Genomic DNA, 24,230 nt, shown 5'->3' with positions numbered 1-24,230 from the left:
GCCAGCGCGGGTATATAAGAAAGGAACGACCTGCTTGGAGTTAGTGAGAGTTAGACTGAGTTAGAAGTTGGTGTGGTTCAGTCGTGAGCGACTGCCAGTGTAGTGAAGTATGTGAACTGCCGTGATTATCGGACTAGTGTGCTCCAGTGCGGACTGTTGGCGAAGGAGAGAACGTGTAGCCGTGCGACACGGGACCTTGTGTGCGAGTGTAAAACTGTGTAGTGTGAGAACAAGTGAGAAACGAAAGGAGAGCGTGCAAACTGCGTAAGTGTGTGTTATGAGCAAAAGTTGTGTGTAGTCTTGTGTAGTTTAGTGCATAGCTAATAAATCTTAGTATTGAAGCTACCAGTCTAGTGTTAATCGATCCTACTATCCCGCCAACTCTTACAGTATTATCTCGGAAAGTAAATAACCTGCAACATTCATCATAAAGAAGAATATAGCTAGTGGCCATCTGTTCACCAGCTTGGATACAGTATATTTCTTCTGTACAGCATCACCTATATCCACTCCATTTTTTATGTGGTTGTAGAAAGTAACTATCTCCGGGTTTTCAGAATCACCGCTCCATTAATCAATCTCGTTGTCAATGTGCACAGTAGACAGCAAATCCACAACTTCGTTAGCTTCTGGCTTGTAGAAAACTATGAGAGAGACAGTGCAAAATCTGAAAATGGATCTAGGGTACTTTCTTTTACTCTGTTTACAGAAAATAGCAGGGAGCTCTTTGTTATCTTTTGATTGTTCTGATGTGTAACGGTTCAAATCCCGTTACAAGATGACATCTGTATTTTTATTATTTTATTGTTTTATCTGTATTATTATTATTATTATTATTATTATTATTATTATTATTATTATTATTATTATTATTATTATTTATCTGTGATATTGTTACTATTATTGTAATTATCAGTCTTATTCAATTCAGTTTTGTAATGCTTGTTGCTTGCAGGATTGTACTTAGATGTATGCATGTATACGTATGTGTAGAATAACATTCAATACCTGTACAGTGAGAATTGTTATATATCAGATGGTGGATATGGCATCGTTACATTGTGCAATATTGCTGGCATTTCTGCCAAGTCATTGCCAAGTCATGGCTACGTCATCATGAGCTTTTAGAATATTCGCTCAGAGTCTCAGCCGCCCCAGGGGATTTCACCATTACATGCAACAGTTTGAGGCGTTGTGGGAGTATGTCATTGTTATTTCTGGAGATTACGTAGGTGTGCCATGCACATCTATAAAAGGTGGGTGCATATTGTAGCGTCAGTCATTATTTTTCTTCGGGTACTCTGGTTTTTCCTGTCATATTTCATTCCAGCAACACTCTCCATTATCATTTCATAGCATTTATCACTCATTAATAAATCACCTTGGGAGTGGCGACCCCATTGTAATAACAGTCTATATATGTTTCATTTATTACATCCCTGACCCGGTCAATGACTGGAAAACAGGTTGTAGGTTTTTTTCACCACCTATTCAATGCTCAACAAGCTAATGAGGAATTGCATCTTTATTAAATTGTTAATATGGTACATGTTTTGCTCCTGTTTGTGAGCATCATCAGCGAATTATCATTTACCCAAGGTTTGATAAGATCGTGGACATATTCTATTGAGCTAAAATATGCTTTGTAAGCATGAGTGACAAATCTTATAATATTTGCAAATCTTATACAATAAAAATTATGTCTAAGTTAAAACACATTTGTCTGAAATCTTAGTGTTAACATTGTCCTTTAAATTTATTGATGAAACTCATCTGTTGAACATCCTATTTAAAATCATTTAAATTTTTTTTTTTTGAGATCTGGCTAACTTTATTGATTCATATTACTTGACTTATGTAATTGTTATTGAACCTTCGTTAACTATATTAACAATTTTATGCAGTTGATAATTGCCTATATTATGAAGACTTATCTTGTTCTCGATGTTACTGGAGTAACACTCGTACAAAATGTATTGGCATTAATCCTATATTGTCAATACATCAGTATTGTTTCTGGATGAACTTGTTGGTAAAATGAAAACATTCTAATGTGAAGTAGAATTTGAATGAACACCGTACGTTTCCAAATTGAGCTTGCTGATATATCCTCCCTGTTGCTGCGTAATTGTCTAATGTTACTCACAACCTCTTGAGAACTACAAACGTACAGTGTTTATTCAAATTCTACTTCACATTAGAATGTTTTCATTTTACCAGCAAGTTTGTTCAGAAACCATACTGACGTACTGACAATGTAGGATTAATGCTAATACATTTTGTACAAGTGTTACTCCAGTAACATCGAGAACAAGATAAGTCTTCATAATATAGGCAATTATCAATTGCATAAAATCGTTAACATAGTCAACGAAGGTTCAATAACAATTACACAAATCAAGTAATACTGAATCAATACAATTAGCTAGATCTCAAAAAGTTTTTAAAAATGAATTTAAATAGGATGTTCAACAGATTAGTTTTTTCATTAAATTTAAAGGATAATGTTAACACTAAGATTTTAGACAAATGTGTTTTAAAGACATAATTTTTATATAAGATTTGTCACTCATGCATACAAAGCATATTTTAGTTCAATAGAATATGTTCACGATCTTATCTAACCTTGGGTAAATGATAATTGGCCGATGATGCTCACAAAAAGGAGTGAAACATGTACCATGTACCAATTTAATAAAGATTTAAGTCCTCATTAGCTTATTATGTATTGAATAGGTGCTATTTAATAAAATTATAAGAATTTGTATAACAAGCCTGAACTCTAACCATACCTTCATCACTAGGTAAACTCTCCTCTGTGTTACTACCCGGTTCAGGATTATTTCTAAGGTCTTCTGTGTCACTGTGGTCTGAATCTACCCCTTGAAGCAACAGGGGAATTTCAGTATCGGAACTGGTACTCAATGAAGCACCCAAGGCAAAATATTCTAATTCATCAAAAATCACTAATGCGTTGTTGCTTTTTCTCTATGTTTATGATCAATGAAACAAACAAACATAAACAAAGCAGAGAACACTGTTGCACATGCAGGCGACTAATCTTCAACACCAAATAATCCCAGACCCATCCTGCTCACATTGGGTGCGCACAAGATGTCCTAAAATGGTATGACCCCATATCATAAAACTGCGAAAAGTCATATAATTTTCTTAGATGGCAGTGATTTGCCGCTGGCGCATGAACCGAGTGTTAACAAGCTTCATTTCTGGGATGATAAATTCCCTTTCCCTTTCCCCTTCCCCCTCCTCCCCCCTCCCCACGGTTCATAGTTCCAGTCTCTCATCAATATACTTTCAAAACTAGTAACTCTTAAATTAAAATTCCAAAACACATGGCGTAACACAGCCCCGAAGGGCCTTGGTCTACCAAGCAACCATTGCTCAGCTTGAAGGCCTGCAAATTATGAGGTGACCTGTGATCAACACGACGAATCCTCTCGGCAGTTATTCTTAGCTTTCTAGACTGGAGTCGCCATCTCACCATCAGATGGCTCCTCAATTGTAATTACGTAGACTGAGTGGACTTCGAGCCCGCCCTCAGATGCGGGTAAAAATCCCTGACCTGGTCGGGAATCGAACCCGGGGCCTCCTGGTAAGAGACAGGCACGCTACCCCTACACCGTGGGGCTGGCTAGTAAATCTACAGGAAAAGCATTTGCCTTAAAGGTTATTTGTCAAAATATTCATTCCATGCACCTTTCTACTCCTTAGTACTTTATGATTGACAAGAAGTTTCTCATTCATTTAAAACTAGCAGTAATTTCTCTTTTATAGGTCTTTTACAATTCTCAGCAAAATTGTGAGAAAAAGGATCATGTAAACTCCAAAAGTCTAACTGCATAATACCTCATGAATATATAGCTCAGATATTAAATGTCCACAGCTCAACACTTTCATGCTTCAAATAATAAAATCTGTCCAAAAAGTAGTGCTAAGAGAAACTTTAAAATAATAAAACACCACCTATTTGAAATTACACTAAAGATTATAGCCAATTATTTAGATGAATATTCAATGTCAATTGTGCCCATGAAAAAAATGTTCTCCGAGATGAATATTGACAATCAATTATCAATTTCACTATTTGTTATCTCTTACAATTGCTATAAATACCAAATGCCAGCAATGAAAATTTTAACAGTTACTTAACCTACTGTAATACTGCTATGATGATGAATGAGAGTATCACCCCATCAATGGAGCAATGGCCAATTGCTCTTCACAGGACAAGATTCCTGATAGTTTACCTCTTTCACATGACAAAGATACCATGTCAATTAAACTGGCCCATAAAATTGTCAATCTAAACTCTACTATGATATTGTTAAAAATAGTGACTATATTCTTCAGAGATAGTGAAGTCAACCTAATGATTCTATCCCTTTCAAACTATATACGTACAATTGTGCAGGTTTGTGTTTTATTTACGTCTGAAAGTATTTGACTTTTCTTGGCGCTAGACTGGACTGCAGTGCTTGTGCAGGACGCGTGGCATGTACTTCAGTTGTTTTTAGTTAGTGCTTGGCCACAAGGTTTCAGGAAGTAGAATTTACCATCAGAGTTGATTGATGATATGGTGGGTAGGTAGCAATAATGCCAAGAGTAAGTATTTATTATATTCATATTAATCTAGAAGCTTTACTGATTATCAGAATGTAATCAATGAAGTCTGTAAATTATTAGTGAACGTAAATTGTGAAGATACAATATCGTACTGAATACCATGAGGTTTTGAATGTTAACATGCACAGTTGTGTGGGCTTTGTTTCCCTACAGGCAATGCATATTGAAGTGCTGTGTTGTCACGCTTCAGTTCTGGCGATACTGTTTTAATATAATTTAATTTTTCATAATAAATCCCATATGTTCTTATGTTGCTTATATGAACAGAGAATTAAATAGTAGCAAGGTCAAAAGTACTCATTTACACGTCTCATTTATTTTATATTTCAGAGTTTGAATCACTGCAAATTATGAACAGCAAATTTTAGAGCCGAGAGAAAGATACGACTCCAAAATTGAAGGTCTTTCCGAGGATGATAATTCCAATGGTATGTGAAAGATCGGAAGGTTTATACAACTCTGAACATTAAATTGATAGTAGAGGAGATGACTACGATGTAGAACCTTCACAAAATATAGCAGCACCCACTCCAAATTCTAGCATAGAAATTCCTTTTGAATCTTAAAACTACTGTATTTTGAAGTGAAGGGAACAAAGAAAAATAGGGGTTTCAATAAACAGACAATGTCACAAGTTTTATGTCCTTTCTACTTCTGTTGGTCTTATGAGACATGTAACAGAGAGAATTTCATCCCATAAATGGGTTCACTAATGTGCCACAAAATGTTCTGGAACAGGGATCTTGTATTTAAACACTCGTAAATAACAACTGATTGTTCCCGGATTTGATCCGGGAATCTTGGGCAGAGGAGATGAGTGTCCAACCCACTGAACTACACCAGTCAATCAAAGTATCAAAGTGCGGGATACATTTTAACTGCGAGTAACCATGGAGATGATGATATTGGTTTTATACTCCACTAACTACTTTTAAGGTTTTTGGACACTCCGAGGTGTTTGAATTTCTTCCCAGAGGAGTTCATTTGTGTGCCAATAAATCTATAGACACAAGGCTGGTGTGTTTCAGCACTTTCAAATACCACCAGACTGAGCTCAGACCAAGCCTGGTAACTTGGGCTCACAATCTGAACCACTCTGTCTGACTATTCAAGTCTTTGTAACTAGATGCAGTCTCTCTCCTTAAAATAGCAATTCCAAGAATTTTGGTTGCTTAAGAAAGCTCTCAGTTCCTATGGATTCACATTCTCTAGCAATAAAAGGAATTCAGAGTTGGAAACTGGGATTCAAGCGGAACTCCTAAGCCATTTGGTTCTGTGGCAAGAGTTTAAATATGCAACATCATAGTTTGTTAAAACTTACAATAATAAAAATCACAAGCTTTTATTCACATATTCCTGCTCTGTTGTTCAACATTTTTAACACCTACTCACAGAGTCTATCCACTATTCTCATTAATTTGGACAGCCTTATTTAAGCAAACATCCTCTGTAATGGACAGAATTTCTCAGAACTATGATGCCTGTTTACATTAGATTTGTATACACATGGGATACACAATGATGAACTATTATATTATGATCACCCACCTAATACAATACAGGATCACCTTTCACCTGCAGAACCGCAGCCACTCAGTGAGGCATCAATTCAATGAGGCAGCGGAAGATATCTTGGGATTTCTGGTACGACACGCAGAACAGTAGGTCCTCTAGTTGGTGTACGCTGCTGGGCAGTGATGATGTAGCATGTTTCTCCAAGTTAAACCACAAATGTTCAATAGGGTTCACATCGGGGCTATTTAAGGGCCATGGCATTAAAGCAAATACACTATCATGCTCCTTTACAATCCTGGCAGTGCGGCATGGCGCATTGTCCTGTTGGAACTGGCCTTCATCATCATGGAACACTGCTGACATGAACGGATGTACTTGGTTTTCAATAACGTCCAGATACTGGACAGCTGTCACAGAATGGTGTACTGGAATAATGGACCCTAGTGTGTCGCATGAAAACATCACCCAGATCATCATACCTCCTCCACTAGCCTGTCTCCATCCAACCATACAACAAAGTGCCATAGCCTCTGATGGAAATCAACATACATGTGCTCGGCTGTCAACGAGATGAACCAGGAAACTGGATTCATTGGACTAGGCAACCTTTTCCCAATTATCCACAGCCTAGTGATGATTATTTTGTGCCCACTTCATGCGCTCCTTTCGGTGGAGTGGAGTTAGCATTCGGACACAATGTAGTCCCAATGTGCAGCAGTGTTCTATGAATTGTGTGCTGGGAAACATTGTCCTGGACATCACCTCTGTAAATGCTGGCAACATCTCGAACTGTGGTCCCACAGTCACTCAGAATAATGCGCAACAGCCTCCGCATGCCTCTGGCAGCAATGAGCCACTGTCAACTCACGGCTGGACAACATGTCGTTATTTGCCCACCATTGCACCACTTTAGATACGTGCGCACAAAAAAGGCATGAGAACAGCTCACAAGCCGCACCATTTCGGAGATGCTGGTACCAAGGCACCGTGCTGTCACAATTTGCCATTTATCAAACATGGAGAGATCAGCCGCTTCACCCATTCTGATGCCAGAGACGCTACTAACAGCAAGCCTGTACACCTGCCCTATGCAGTGAAACTTCGTTAGTACGTTTCTGCAGGGGAAGACGGAAAAAACTGTGTTAAGCGGGAAAACGTACTAATGAATATCCCATAAAAAACTATCTAACAAGGGGATGGTATCACTTTACACATTAGTACATTTTACATAGTGTGTGTAGTGTTTAAGGAGATAAAGGAGAGCACTAAAAAGTGTGAATGTCAAGAGAACAAATATCAATAATTCTCTACTGGAGCCTGTTAAAGTAACAAGCGATTATTAAAAATTGTGAAAAACAAAGAACATATATGACATTCTTTTTCCCTTGGGCTCATAGAAGTACCTACAGTCCCTACATATTATAGCACATCACTTTCTTCCTAAAACAATTGTATAATGAATTATTAGTTGAAGCCTTAAGTTTCTGACCAGAGGGTAATTAAACACTGTCTTCTGGTCACTTTGTTCGAGCATGAATTTCTCGCGATGTTATACTCACCATACGCGATTAAGCGCCTTTAGCTGCCATCCTGAACACGAAACTTCGGCAATACTCGGCACTGATTCAGAAAGACTCGCCGGTGAATAATAAGAACGTGCCAATTGTCAAACTAGCAGTTTGTATTTTTGTATGTATGGTACGCCGCTTTACCATTGCCTACATCTTTATATAACTTTTTAATGGGATAGGCCTACAGTATATGTAAGCCTTATTACTTAACGGCACGCACAAATGACCTATTGAAGATCTGCTATTGCTGCACTATAGACTTCTTATTTTAACTTCAGTCGTACCACACGGATTTAAATCATCTTATCACAAGAACAGTTAATGGCATTACCTTCAATTTATTGTGTTGAGTGGTAAAAACAAGTTAACTGATTATTTGTCACGTGACAGCCTACTTATGGACTAATAAGGTAATCGCGAGAAGTTCAGTAGCGCGGTACGGTATTTGTCCTGTGATAGCCTAGCTATGGATAAGAAAAGGGTCGTGAAACCACTCACTAATGAAGAAAAAATTAAAATCCTTTAAGAAGTAGATAGGAATCCACACCATAAGCGCATAGAGTTGGCGCGAACATTAAAACTAGCACCTTCTACTTTGAACACTATTGTGGGCAACCGAGACAAAATTAAAAATGCGTATAAGCAAAATAGAAATGGAAATAGAGAACGAGTGTGCGAAGGAAAGTTTTCGAAGTTTGAAAGAATGATTTTGAATAAATACATTTCTAACTACTGATTGGAATGCGAAATAGGCTACAAGCACAATCAAGCACAGTGGGTTATTCAACAATCTCACTGACAACAAAGACCTTTCCATACAACAAAAAATAAACCACTTTCCCTTTGAGAAAATCAAATGATCATAGATATGTCTCTCGGTCATGACCATCCACCAATCACTGCACGGTTGTTAGAGTTACACTTCCATTACACATTTTTTGGCGGTAACTTCCGTGATGCATAATTTCGGGATGACTCCCAGCCATAACCCATATATGTCAACAGGAGAGCTTTGAAGAAGAAAAGAAAGAAAAAAAAAAGCCTGATAACTGAATTCAGCGCTCTTAGCCACAGTGGAATCAATTACTGTACTTTAACTTAACACTGTCCTGTCCTGTTCTGGTGTAAAGTCTTCGCTGCCAATCAATGATGCAAAACTCAACTTTACCTAAGCTAACAGCTTGCCCCTCGAAAGCGCAATATACTCTGTGTTCGAGAATTCAAGGTCATTTCCTCTTATCGTGCAACATTCTCCCACCAACCCATGGCGAGGGCTTTTATCTCTGTTGGAAATCACATTCTGTACACAAGGGATGACAATGAACATTTTCAGGTCTGAGGAGTGTATGATCGTACAGTACTAAGCGGTAAAGGCAAAAAATAGTGACGTGTTAAGTGAGGTGCTTTTTTACAGATTTAATATGATGGGTGTCGGGACTTCGTGCCAAGCAGGAAAACTTGTCACTGAGGAACGTACTAACGACGTTTCACTGTATATACCATGCTACTAGCATGTCAAGTGTTACTTTCCCCAAATGAGGCATGCTGAATGTTCCTGGATCAGTTGGTCATAATGCAATTGTTCATTGATGTACAATCATGATATCCTAAAGCCCAAGAAAAGAAGAACAGTATCAACAACTCCAGCCACTCGTCTTAAGCCTCATATACTGCCAATCGTGTGCAATTCCTAGCATTTACATATGGAAGTACCATAATTATCTACATTCTTACCACGTTAGCTCTTCTTGATGTAGGAACTTTCTTAAGCTTAGTTTCATCTTGGCTGATGGGATGAAGTCTATCGGAACTGGTTTGTTCAATGCATTCATCCTCAGCCTGAGTGTTCTGGTCAGCCGCATCATCAAAAAACTGTAAAAATGAGAAAGAAATAGATTACATAGCTGCAACATCTGATTTGATGATAATAATAATAATAATAATAATAATAATAATAATAATAATAATAATAATAATAATGGAACTGGCAACTGTTAAATATTCAAAACTTTGGTCCAATATTCGACACATTTGTATTTCTTCATGTAATTTCCTCAATTCTTGAACAGATGTCACGACAGTCTACGTTTTGTCATTCTCAATGGCCACAGCACCCATGAGTTCAGTTTCATTCATAGTTACAAACTCTTTTGGTGCAATTTCACGGAAATAAACGAGTTCTGATTTCCGACCATCTGCTTCAGTGCCATTGCTATAGTGTTTGTAAACAAGCCTTTACGGGCTCTGCTTTGCAATTCTATTTAATTTTATTTAGTAGTTTTCCATTTGATATGAGTTATTTTCTTGTGTACATATATTGTTCTTTGATTAATTATACACATTTTTATTACAGTGTGTCTAAATATGTCATCATCATTACGAAAATTAGTGATGAAGTAGTATGAAATTTGTTGGAAGATGAAAGTGACTGACAGAGGATATCGAAAATGAACCAACAGATTCCAAGTCTGATTCACAGTGTGTATCAGCTATTTCTTTGCATCAAATATCGGAAAGTGATTACGAGCCTACCGTACAGCAACTTGTAACAACGTCATCTAAGGTCACGCCTCCTGAGCACGTCACTACTGCAATTGATTTTACTGTCAGAAACCCTGGATCTAGAAACAGCCCAGGTAAGCAGTCTAGGCCAATTGAATACTAATTTTTGTATTTTAGTGCTCATATATGATCCATGATTGCACGAGAAACAAATAAGCATGCTGCCAATTTAATTTCCAAAAATAAAGATTATTTGGCCAGACTACCATATAGTAGGTACAAGAAGTGTAAAGATGTGTCAGTTGCTATGCTCAAAAAATTGATTGTCATTTCTTTGAGCATGGGCTTTACCTCCTTGAGTGCCAATGCTGATTATATCAACACTTGGAAATTATGCAAGAAGTGCCGGCGTTGATATAATTAACGCTTCGTTTAACTTAACATAGTTCCTTCTGTAATCACTAGATGGCAGTAATGTCATGCTTTCTCAATAGCAGGGTCCTTTAGCTTCCTCACCTGGCCACTTGGAAGAGTTTGTAGTTATTTTGCTTTGAAATATTAAATTTTCTTTCGAGTGAGAGACAGATGACTGACATACAACATGGCGGCGTCCAGCAGTAAATGTGCTCGGCTTGAAGAACAAGAAATTAGCGCTGTTTTAAATGAATCCTCGGAGGAAGGGGAAGTATTCTTGGACTTTGAAGAAAGTGAAAGTGAGTATGATAATAGTGAACGTGATAGTTACTCAGGAATATCATATCAGGAAAATGATAATGGTTCAAATGGTCATAATATCAGTGATAGTGATGACGAAAACACTGATGACTGGAAGGAAATAAAAGTAGGTGAGGATAATCCACTTCATTTAACAATGTCTTTCATGGAAGTACAGGGTCCTAAGCATTGCCCCCCACCAGATTCAAAGCCATCGTCATATTTTTCCTTGTTTTTTACTACTTCATTCTTCAATATTCTTGTGACAGAAACAAACCGCTATGCTCAACAGTTCCTCACTTCCCATCCCAATCTTATGCCGAAATTGAGAGCAAAACTATGGAAACCAGTAACAATGCCGGAGAAGAAGGCATTTGTGATCTGTATTTTGAACATGGACATAAATCGCAAACCATCCGTATTTAGAAACTGGTCAGTAAAAGGTTCCATGCTAACACCATGGTTCCAACAAATGTTTCCTCGCAATAGATTTCAACTTATTCTCCAGTTTTTTCACATGGTAGATAATTCTAAACTTTCTCCACCTGGTGACCCTTCATATGATCCATGTGCAAAATTTCAGCCCATAGTAGACCGTGCAAATCTGACCTTCAGGCACTTTTACACTCCGCATCAGCAGCTTAGTATCGATGAGTCTTTGATTGGAACTAAATCACATACCCAGTTATTACAATATCTCCCAAATAAACATCATCACCAATGGGGAATAAAATTCTGGATGGTATGCAATACTGTTGCCAGTTACTGTCTTAGTTTTTATCAATATCATGGTACAAAAAGTGTAGAAGACAAAGAAAAAATTAGAAAAGATGGTCTTGCTTTCACTGTTGTAAAAAAATCTTCTCTCTATAGGCAACTACTTGAACGAACGGTACCATGTTTTCTGTGATAATTTCTTCACATCTATTCCGTAGCTGAGAATTTATACTCGCTCGGAACCTACACAACTGGCACAATCAGAACATCTCTCCCTCTTCGGATTCTACAGAAATTCAATGTTAAGGACATTGTTTATTTCGGAAGGCCTTTCTGTTTCTCTGTGGCTTCAGAGAAAAGAAAACACAGAAAAATCAAAAATCAAGTTCTCTTCCTTTCTACCGCTTCCTCAGCTGCAATTTATGAAACTCTGTCAAGAAGAAACCGCCAGATAGTGATGAAACCAGACGTTGTGTTGAACTATAATAAGTATATGGTGGGGCATTGATTCATCAGACCAGATGCTGTATACGGTAATTATTTGACGACCGGGCAAGTTGGCCGTGCGGTTAGGGGCGCGCGGCTGTGAGCTCGAATCCCACTGTCGGCAGCCCTGAAGATGGTTTTCTGTGGTATCCCATTTTCACATCAGACAAATGCTAGGGCTGTACTTTAATTAAGGCACAGCCGCTTCCTTCCAACTTCTAGGCCTTTCCTATCCCATCATCGCCATAAGACCTATCTGTGTCGGTGCGACGTAAAGCCAGTAGCAAAAAAAAAAAAAAATTATTTGGATGAAAGAAGGACTCTAAAATATTGGAAAAAGGTAACTTTCAATATAAAAGCAAGAATGTTACTAAATTCTTACATTTTGCACAAACATTATCATACGGTAGGTGTTAAGAGAATGTCACGATTATCTTTCAACAATTCTGTAATCAAGGAATTTGCAAATGAGTGGTTTGATGTACAGAGGGAAACTAACTGTGCAAATGTTTCTCGTTCAACAAATGCAAGCCCCTCATTGTCTTTTGGTGTTATAAAACTTCCGAACAGGCAAACAAGGCTGGGTAAAGTTTGCTCCAATGACGAAACCAAGAAAAGGACTGTTACTGTGTGTGTATGTTGCCAAAAAGGATTGCATACAACCTGCATCGCAGGGCATAAAAGTGAATTTTGAAAACTTTTGTGTAATGTGAATGTTGGAATGTGATATTGTGGTTTGTTTCATTCTCTTCTTGTAGTTAGTAAGTTGTAAGTTGTCTTTTTTTCATAGTGTTTTTTCATGCAATGTAATACTTTGCTAATTCATTTGCTGATTCTAAAAGAACACAGTCAGATGGATGAAATGTTGCATTTCTGTCAATTATTAACTATTCTGTATTTTCAATTTGTGTAAACTTAGTGATAAAACTGTTTTCAATACGGAACAATGACGAGATGAAAACAAATCAGTCCAAAATAAAAGTAATGGAGTGCAGTCAAATGAAGTCACGTGATACAGGAAATATTAGATTAGGAAATGAAGTCTTAAAGGAACAAGATGAATATTGTTACTTAGGTAGTAAAATAACCGACTGCCAGAAACAAGGGGTACATAAAATGCAGAATAGAACAAGCAAGGAAGGCATTTCTTAAGAAAAGAAATTTGCTCACTTTGAACTTTCATATAGGAATTAGGATTTTTTGAAGAATTTTATCTGGAGCATGACATTTTGTGGACGTGAAACATGGATGATAACTAGTTCAGAGGGAAAGAGAACAGAAGCTTTTGAAATATGGTGTTACAGAAGAATGCTGAAGGCGAGATGGATAGACTGAATCACAAACGAAGATATACTGAATCAAATTGGTAAGAGGAGTTCGATTTCGCTAAATTTGACCAGAAGAAGAGATTGGACACATCTTAAGATACTCAGGACTCGTTCAGTTGGTTTTTGAGGGAAGTGTAGGTGGTATGAATGTTAGGGGTAGACTAAGGTATGAATATGAATGGCAGATTAGAACAGATATGGGATGCAGCAGTTACTTAGAAATGAAAAGTTTAGCACAGGAATTTAGGAATTACATTTTTTGAACAGACTGTACTTTCTCTAGTCACAACATGTATGCAATTCCATGTCAGCATGTCAATCCACTGTGTATTCGTTTTTGTATGTAGATATATAAAACTTTAGATTTATTTCATATCTTGTGGATATTTCGTATTTTATTTAGACAAGTAAAAGCTGCCAAATATGCCTGCCACCACAAAATTTAGCATAGCCAGTTCTATGGTTAGTGTCCATTCATTCCGAACTGTCCTATATTTTGAGACATTAGGTTCAATTCCCGTCATTTTGGCATATATCTGTCATATTTGCTTCAGGTCTTCTTAACGTGTTGGGTGTCAGTGATGCTATTCCTCAAGTCCCTTAATAAGGAAATGGGCAAATAAGTTTCCCTTGGATAACTAACATGTTTATGATGCAGGATAATATATACATATCAGAAAATCTCTTTCATTGGTGAACATCATAAGACAGATGTAACATCTCTTTTCCTCAAGTGCCTGAGAATCACTACTGTTCATCAATCACAAAAGCCGTAACTTTTACAATGGTTTTAGGATATAAACCTGCCGGTTTGTGGTCTCTGAAAGCAGTCGCTTGGCAGAGGTGGAGTGAGCTCTCCCCCGCTTCCCCTCTTCTCAATGTTCAGTCCCACAAGTTATTTGCTCTGCCACTTACAATTTATAACAATTACACTACGGTCACTTCTTCAACTGTCACTCAGACCCTACAGCAGTTCTTTGTACACTACTCACTGTACTACAACAGTGGTCACACATTTCACAGTTTATGCACACGTACAAAGTCTCTCAAATCTGTACGTGGTACAGAGTGCATAAACATAGCAGCCTTCTCCAGCTGTCCCTCGTTGCTCGGCTGCACTGTTGTCTATTATCACTCAGTTACACTATTCCATCAGTCTACATGTAGCACTACATCCACACTGTTGCATGCTGATCCAGTATTCACCACAGTACACACACTTCACAGCACTGTCTCAGCTGCACTCCAATGAACCCATGACTGTAGCACTCTTAGCTCTTGATCGCTCCCTGACTGAGCTCAAACTGAACAGTCTCAATCTTGTCTAGCCTGTCTTTTATGAGGGGCCCGGCCTTTCCAGATACTTTGAACAAGGAGGAAACCCCTGGATCTCACTGTAGTTTTCTCTCATGAACAAAAGAAGTTCCGAGATGGCAGAACCCACTCGGTGAAGTGACTCGTGGTTGAGAGCCAAGCTGTTGTGCTCCTCCCAAGGCCTCACATTAAAATAGCAGACAGTGTCACGCTATTTACAGCGATACACAAGAAATATTTCAGGCTAAGTGACGATGTATCAAAACATAATCTATGTAAACACTTCCTCTGATGCTTGATGCAGCTCTCGCCGAGCAAGTCGGATCATATAGCTGTGAAATTTAATTTGGGAGATAATGGGTTCAATTCCCATAGTCGGTAACCCTGAAGGTGGCTTTTCGTGATTTCACATTTTCACACCATGCAAATGCTGGAGCCGTATGTTAATTAACCCGTGAAGAGTCACATCAGAAAAGTTACGCAATGGATCGCGCACGGTTGATTTGACCGGGGAGTATAAAATACCAGTTTTTGTAGCAAACTGTATTGTATTCTTAAGTAAAAACATGTTCATGAAATAAAATACCATTTTTTCTTGCAAAACACGTATTGCGTACGGAAAGTGTATCCATGAAAAAAAATATTAGCTTTTATAGCAAAACAAGCTTTATTATTAAAGGAAAGTATACCCACCTAATAAATTATCAGTTTTTATAGCAAAATGCATTGTATTATTACATACATATAGTCCGCGCACCTTTTAGCGATATTTCTTTGTACGGGGGGTGGAGTAAGGAGGCAGTTCTCACGGTTCCGGTAATACTGCCAACTGAATGAAAATGAAATCTGAATTGAATCGATAATATGATCGATCGATATGAATTTTTTAAACCTTTATTATCTTAAGCCGACAACTGTGTGATACACACTTTATATAACATTATATAACATTTCTTGATGCAAATCTTGTTCCCAGCATGAATTCTATAGTTTGGCTTTGCTCTGTAAACAACAACAGTACTAGTACGTAACGTGTACGCCAGATGTCACACACAGCGATGCATAAGATACCCGAGGTCGAACTATTCAGCACCAGGGTGTCCATGTATCACTAAAAGGTGCGCGTACGGTACATCATTATTGACAGTTATGCCTTTCAGTGTTCAGTCTGCAAGCCTCTGTGAATTTACTAAACGTCGCCACAATCCTCTATCTGCAACTAGTGCTGTGGCCTCTTTTAGTTCTGTACCTCTTATCTTTAAATCATTAGAAACTGAGTCTAACTACTGTCGTCTTGGTCTCCCTCTACTTCTCTTACCCTCCATAACATAGTCCATTATTCTCCTAAGTGACCTATCCTCCTCCATTCGCCTCATAAACCCCATCACTGAAGCCGGTTTATGCGTACAGTTTCATCCATCGATTTCATTCCTAACTTAGCCTTTATCTCCTCATTCCAAGTACCCTCCTGCCATTGTTTCCACCTATTTGTGTCAGCAATCATTCTTGCTACTTTCATGTCTGTTACTTCTAACTTATGAATAAGATACCCTGATTCCACCCAGCTTTCGTTCACGCAAAGCGAAGTTGGTCTGAAAACGGACCAAGGTAAAAATAGTTTCGTCTGGGAGCTGACTTCCTTCTTACAGAATACTGTTGATTGCAACTGCAAGCTCACTGCATTAGCTTTACTGCACCTTGATTCAATCTCACTTCCTATATTAACATCCTGGGAGAACACACATCCTAAATACTTGAAATTATCTACCTGTTCCAGCTTTGTTTCACCAATCTGACATTCAATTCTCTTGGATTCCTTACCTACTGAAATCAATTTAGTCTTTGAAAGGCTAATTTTCATACGATATTCATTGCACCTATTTTCAAGTTTGGACACAATCTGCCATTAAGACCAAGTCGTAAGCATAGGCCAGACTGCTTACTACATTTCCACCCAACTGAATCCCTCCCTGCCACTTTATATCTTTCAGCAGATGATCCATGTATACTACGGACAGTGAAGGTGAAATATTACAACCTTGTCTAACCCCTGTAAGTATCCTGAACCAAGAACTCATTGTACCATCAATTCTCACTGCAGCCCAATTGTGAACATAAATGCCTCTTATTGATTTTAATAATCTACCCTTAATTATGAATGAAAAATATACCCATGAAACAAAATACACAGCAAAAAAAGTTTTATTATTAAAGAAAATTATATCCATGAAACAAAATTCCAGTGTTTAATGCAAAACACATTGTATTAATAAAGAAAAATATATCCATGAAACAAAATACGAGTTTTTCTAGCAAAACACATTGTATTATTAAAGGAAATGGTATCCATGAAATGAAATACTAGTTTTTGTAGCAAAACACATCATGTTATTAAAGAAAAGCACATCCATGAAACAAAATACCAGTTTTTGAAGCAAAACACACTGTATTATTGCAGAAAAATATATCCATGAAACTCACAAAACACTTCCATATCGATAATGAAGACCACAGACAGGGAACATCAGGAGTCAAACACGGTATATAAGACCAGGTAATAGGCGACGCCAACAGGAGACACGCACGGTGGAAACGACCAGGCTTACAAACAAAGCTTTCCATTGACTGACTGGTGATGGAAGGTCGAACAGTGAATGTAAATACGTGTAATGGAAGAACCCATTCAAATATACAGGAAAGGAGGAAGCTTTATACCGTGAAACTATTTCGAAAGAATAACAAATGTATGTGGCCAGTCTACAAGACCGTGACGTGACCCCTTATGGGTTAAGGCCATGGCCGCTACCTTCCAATTTCAGCCTTTACCCTCCTTGTATTGCCAAAAACCATCCATGTGTTCGTGTGACTAAGCCACTGGCAAAAAAAAGAACATGCAGTTTGTCTGGATTGTGCTACAGTCGTACAGGTTGTCAGTCACATAAACCACTTGTACTCGGTGTAATTGCATACATCATGTTCAGTAAAGATGTGCTTTAGCTGTACCCACACTCTTCCAGGTTGATGAAAATCATTCCCCTTCAAAGAGGGATTGCCAACAAGTTTGAAGTTCATGGGATTTAATTCATGTCATTCCCACTTCAATTCTATTTATGAATGAACTTGTTGGTCAGCAGCTGAGTACAGCTTATGTACTTGGAATGCACCATCTGCTCTTATTTTGTATCTCCTATCTGATATTCCATCTTCTAAGGTATCTTCCTTTCTAACATAATTTTCAGAGCAAAAATGCTGATTTCCATTCCACAACCATGTATTTCCAATATACTGCACTACAAGTATTCAGCACAGTCTGTTTATAGTCCGGTAGAGTCTGTTCATATTACCAATATAAATGGTCCGTTATTGGACATTATAAATTTTCCAGCTAGCTCATTCTTGGTTGCCAGCGTTTCGCCCTCATTTGCTCATTCAGGACAAATATTTCAGATTCCCTATGGGAATCAACATCTATATCATCTGATGGCCAAGCAGGCATCAATTTTTAGTGATGAGACAAAGTCTCTTAGTGCATTGGCACTGCCGGTGGCTCCAGTTAGCCTACGCAGTGGCCTCCACGGTATGCACTAGCCAGCGTATTGGTAAGTGTGCTAGGTACCAACTGATGAGCCCACCCTAGCACATGAGGGCGAAACGCTGGCAACCAAGAATGAGCTAGCTGGAAAATTTATAATGTCCAATAACGGACCATTTATATTGGTATTATAAATTTGCTCATTCAGGACAAATATTTCAGATTCCCTATGGGAATCAACATCTATATCATCTGATGGCCAAGCAGGCATCAATTTTTAGTGATGAGACAAAGTCTCTTAGTGCATTGGCACTGCCGGTGGCTCCAGTTAGCCTACGCAGTGGCCTCCACGGTATGCACTAGCCAGCGTATTGGTAAGTGTGCTAGGTACCAACTGATGAGCCCACCCTAGCACATGAGGGCGAAACGCTGGCAACCAAGAATGAGCTAGCTGGAAAATTTATAATGTCCAATAACGGACCATTTATATTGGTATTATAAATTTGCTCATTCAGGACAAATATTTCAGATTCCCTATGGGAATCAACATCTATATCATCTGATGGCCAAGCAGGCATCAATTTTTAGTGATGAGACAAAGTCTCTTAGTGCATTGGCACTGCCGGTGGCTCCAGTTAGCCTACGCAGTGGCCTCCACGGTATGCACTAGCCAGCGTATTGGTAAGTGTGCTAGGTACCAACTGATGAGCCCACCCTAGCACATGAGGGCGAAACGCTGGCAACCAAGAATGAGCTAGCTGGAAAATTTATAATGTCCAATAACGGACCATTTATATTGGTATTATAAATTTGCTCATTCAGGACAAATATTTCAGATTCCCTATGGGAATCAACATCTATATCATCTGATGGCCAAGCAGGCATCAATTTTTAGTGATGAGACAAAGTCTCTTAGTGCATTGGCACTGCCGGTGGCTCCAGTTAGCCTACGCAGTGGCCTCCACGGTATGCACTAGCCAGCGTATTGGTAAGTGTGCTAGGTACCAACTGATGAGCCCACCCTAGCACACGAGGGCAAAACGCTGGCAACCAAGAATGAGCTAGCTGGAAAATTTATAATGTCCAATAACGGACCATTTATATTGGTATTATAAATTTGCTCATTCAGGACAAATATTTCAGATTCCCTATGGGAAGGGCACAAAGGGTCTTCATAGACCTACGTGTGGAGCTCTGCGAAAACAGGGCTCACCCATTTCTTATCTATCTATCCCTATGGGAATCAACATCTATATCAGAGTCTGTTCATACCGGACAAACCAAAAAAGAACCGATTACGCCACTTTCACGTATAGTAGTCCAGTTATCCACCAAATTGCAAACACTTTCAATAAATGTAATATGAACATAGCCTTTAAAACAGTAAACAGGACTGAAAACATATTTTTCAATTATAATAAAATTAATTATAATAACAATAGATATTCAGGTTCAGGAGTATACAGATTAACATGTTCTCAAGGTAGATTTTACTATGATGGACAGAATGGCTGAAGCTTCTATACAAGGTACATGGAGCATATTAATGCTGAAAAACATAATAAATATTCGACAATGAGCACACATATGAAGGAACCGGGACATCGCTTCACATCAAATGAAAAGGATCTCACAATAACCAGGAATACAGGCAAAGGTTTACTTTTAAATGAATTAGAATATATACACCTTTTTGGACAAAACATATAATAAAGATCGAAATCTCAATGACCACACGGAAATCAAAATCCACTACATACTTTAACCATATCAGGATTCCTTGGATATTCAAATCTTTAGAATTAAAAACTCCCTTTATCTCCCCAAATACCAAGCGTTCGCTTGCTCCTCCAAACAACCCCCCTCCTATGTTAGCATCGGCATACAAAGCTCCGCCTATCTCCTCTCCCCCTCAGCATCCCCCACCACCTCTACTGCATCGTTAGAAGGCTAGGAGTAGGAAAACCAAACAAACTAATGCTGCTGAAACAGTAAGACGTACATAATATTTTGGTGAATGAGTAAGTACCCATTTTATATAACAAATATTTTTCAGTGAAATTACACAATCTACCACACACAATTGAGTCCTTTTTCTGTTTTGTTACAGAACATTCCACGTTCTTTTCTACGGCCGCCTACGTCCACAGGGGGCATTACCTTTCCATGAGATCGTCATATGGGCCTTAAATTCACTAATCATGAATAATTTCAGCAGTGATTCTGATCAAACCCCAATGTCTACCAGCACTCGTTATTATATGAAAATTTTACCCAAAATACTATGACAACTTCATCCATATCGTCTTCAATGCAACTATGTGTTTGTAACCCATATGATTTCTGTAAACAGATCTCACCCTCAACATACACAGTTTGTCATACTAATTCTATCCATTGATGCCTTCGGTTTGATACCCTGGTCCCCAAGTGTTGCTTATTGTTCAAGCATTTTATAAAGAGGATCCATTTCAGATTCAGACATGAATTATTTTTTAGAAATAATATGACACAAAATTCTTTTAATCAAACCTTTTAAGTTTTTTATAGTGATTTTAATGTATGTACATATGTTTTACAAGTATCCTCAGACTGTAAATATAATGAACCATAGTGTCAATACTATCAAGAGTTCAATAGTATAGTTTATATAAAATAGATAAGGCACTCAGACCAATGTTTGTTTTAAGATTTAATAAGGCTGATGATGCCCAGTAAGAGAGGGACGAATCATGTACCTTAATATTTGGTAGTTTCTATGTTTGTTTAACCAAGCAACAGTAAATTATATTGAATAGGTGGTGTAATAAAATACTCCTTGTGTAACCTTAGTGATAAAACTGTTTTCAATACGTAACAATGGCGAGGATAATGGTTTGTAATGATTCATCATCGCCGAGCCAAAACTACTGGACATAATGAAATGAAATTTTGGGGATACATTTATATTAGAGTCTAGGTGCTCACCACGGGGGGATTTTTCGATATTCCATCGCCAAGGGGATGAAAATGGGGGTCAAAAGCTCAAAAGACCTAAAAAATTGGTATTTAGAATCTCGTTTAAAAATAAAGAAACACATACTTTTTTGTTTTCAGAAAATCCAATTAAGGGGGGGAAGGGGAAGGCAAAAAAGGGGTTGAATACCTTTTATGAGGGTACATGTCTCTCTCTTTTTTTTTTTTTGCTAGTGGCTTTACGTCGCACCGACACAGACAGGTCTTATGGCGACGATGGGACAGGAAAGGCCTAGGAATGGGAAGGAAGCGGCCACGGCCTTAATTAAGGTACAGCCCCAACATTTGCCTGGTGTGAAAATGGGAAACCACGGAAAACCATCTTCAGGGCTGCCGACAGTGGGATTCGAACCCACTATCTCCCGGATGCAAGCTCACAGCCATGCGCCTCTAACCGCATGTATCTCTAAAACCAAAGATGTTACACACATGAAAATTGATATTTGGAATGTCCTTTAAAAATAAACAAACACATTTTGTTTGTTTTTGGAAAATCCAATTAATGGAGGTGAACAGGAGTAAAAAAAAAAAAAAGGGGGGTGAATTAAAAAAAAAGATTATATCTATAGCGTATATCGTCGTTGCCGGGACAAAACCTCCTATGTGATAATGTTTTTGGAGATATACTGACCCGCAGCACATACATTATGAAGAGCGGGAATGCCTTGACAATATTCACACAATATTGTACCTTAGATGACAGAACCTTACGGGCCAAAGTTCTAAGCTAAAATATCTCACGTAGGAGGTTTTGTCCCGGCAGCGACGATATCTCAGAAACGTAACATGTTACAGGTGTGAAAATTGGTATTTTTAATCTCCTTCAAAAATAACAAGTATGTAAAAGGAACTGAAAAGGGGTTGAATTATTTTTATTTGGATACTGATATCTCAAACTGAAGATATTACAGACATGAGAATTTGTATTTGGAATCTTCTTTCAAAGTAAAGAAGCACGTATTTTTTTGTTTTTGGAAAATGCACTTAAGAAGGGGTGAATGAATTGAAAAATGAGTTGAAGTCTTTGTATGAGGTACTTATATCTCAGAAACGAAAGATGTTACAGACGTGAAAATGGGTATTTGGAATTTCATTAAAAAATAATGAAACACATATTTTTGTTTTCGGAAAATCAACTTAAGGGGAGGAGTGAAAATAACTAACATAGGAGTTGAATTCTGTTCATGAGGATACTTATATCTCAAAAACTGAAGAAGTTACAGATGTGAAAGTTGGACATCCTTTAAAAATAAAGAAACATTTTTTGTTTCCAGAAAACTGATTTAAGGGGCTGAAAAGTATTGAAAAAGTGGGTGAATTTTTAAAATGAATACTGGTATATCTACAGTATATGTCAAAAACTTAGCATGTTACAGACATGTTACAGGAACATGTATTTTTTGTTTTCGGAAAAGGTACTTAACGGGGGTGGAAAGAAGTGAAAAAAGAGTTGAATTATTTTTTATGAGGATACTTATATCTCAAAAACTGAAGATGTTACAGACGTGAAAATTATTATTTGGAACCTCCTTTAAAAATAAAGCAGCATGTGTTATGTTTTTGGAAAATCCACTTAGTGGTGGGGGTTGGCGTGGGAGAAGGACTGATAAAGGGTTTTAATTCTTTTGATGGAGATACTTATATCTCAAAAACTGAAGATGTTACAGATGCAGAAATAGGTATTTGTAATCTCCTTTCAAAATGAAGAAACATGTATTTTTGTTTGTTTTCAACTTGAGAGAATACTGTTTCTCACATGTACAGTTCTATGTCTCATGGTCTTCTTAGCCCCAAAAAGCAGTACCACTACATTGTTTACAAAGAGTTTCTGGGATAAATCAAACTCAATTTTTCGGTAAGTTTTTATACTTTAGTACAGTATATTTAGTGCAGTACCAAGGAATGATTACTTTATCAAATTACGAAATCCATGTGAGTGAAGCCACAGGTAACTGCTAGTAAATATAATAAATATTAAGGTCTGAAAAGGATAGCTTTGCTAGAAGAACTTGATATTATCCTACTCAACTATTTTTATAATACAAATTTTGATCATCCCTCAGAGAAAATTTGTTTATGTACCAGTGGTTTTTTTTTTTTTTGCTATGGGCTTTACATTGCACCGACACAGACAGGTCTTATGGCGACGATGGGATAGGAAAGGCCTAGGAGTTGGAAGGAAGCGGCTGTGGCCTTAATTAAGGTACAGTCCCAGCATCTGCCTGGTGTGAAAATGGGAAACCACGGAAAACCATCTTCAGGGCTGCTGACAGTGGGATTCAAATCCACTATCTCCTGGATGCAAGCTCACAGCCACGTGCATTTCACTATTTTTAACAGGAGGATATCATTCCAGTCAACCAGCTAATTTGGGCCAGCTACAAGATCGCTTTGCAGATCGGGCATATTTTGAGACCTTGCGTTTGTGAAAGAGTGTATATTTCTGGTAGCTGAGGCAGTGTGTCCATAACAAGTGGATGATTTTCTCTTCTACAATTATTATGCACCAAATAAAGGACCTAGCTAATGATGTTCATAGTCAATTATGTTGCATCACAGGATTTTATAGCATATTAACTGGTGAGAGACGACAGCATGGATATTAATGACACCTTCAACTTGCTATTTTTATCAGAGGCGTTAAACAGTGACCTTGTGGCAAGGGAGGAACTTTTAGATATAGTGCCAATGAAACACACTACAACAGATTTTGATATATTTGCAAGTCTTGAAGTGACAGTGGAGAGGTTTGGCCTTCCACGGAAATAATTAGTGTCCATAGTGACAGATGGGGCAGCTGCAATGAGTGGGAAGAACACAAGAGTGGCAGGACATCTCTGAAACAAATTAAAAGAAATGAACATTCAACGGCCTGTGCACTGCATTATACAC

General features: G+C 38.0%; 1 protein-coding gene across 3 annotated transcripts in view; it reads right to left on the bottom strand.

The window, feature by feature from the left end:
• LOC136863506 (zinc finger protein 260) overlaps positions 1-24,230 on the bottom strand; it is a 611,998-nt gene that overhangs the window by 393,664 nt on the left and 194,104 nt on the right. For all 3 annotated transcript variants that reach the window (XM_068226143.1, XM_068226144.1, XM_068226142.1), the window contains exon 5: positions 9,465-9,602. In XM_068226143.1, coding sequence (XP_068082244.1) covers positions 9,465-9,602 — 138 coding nt within the window. The remainder of the gene's footprint in view (positions 1-9,464; positions 9,603-24,230) is intronic.

The sequence above is a fragment of the Anabrus simplex genome, chromosome 2, assembly GCF_040414725.1.
Source record: "Anabrus simplex isolate iqAnaSimp1 chromosome 2, ASM4041472v1, whole genome shotgun sequence".
Lineage (NCBI taxonomy): Eukaryota > Metazoa > Arthropoda > Insecta > Orthoptera > Tettigoniidae > Anabrus > Anabrus simplex.
Note: the sequence above shows the minus strand (reverse complement) of the source record. Positions and strands in the feature narration are given on the sequence as shown.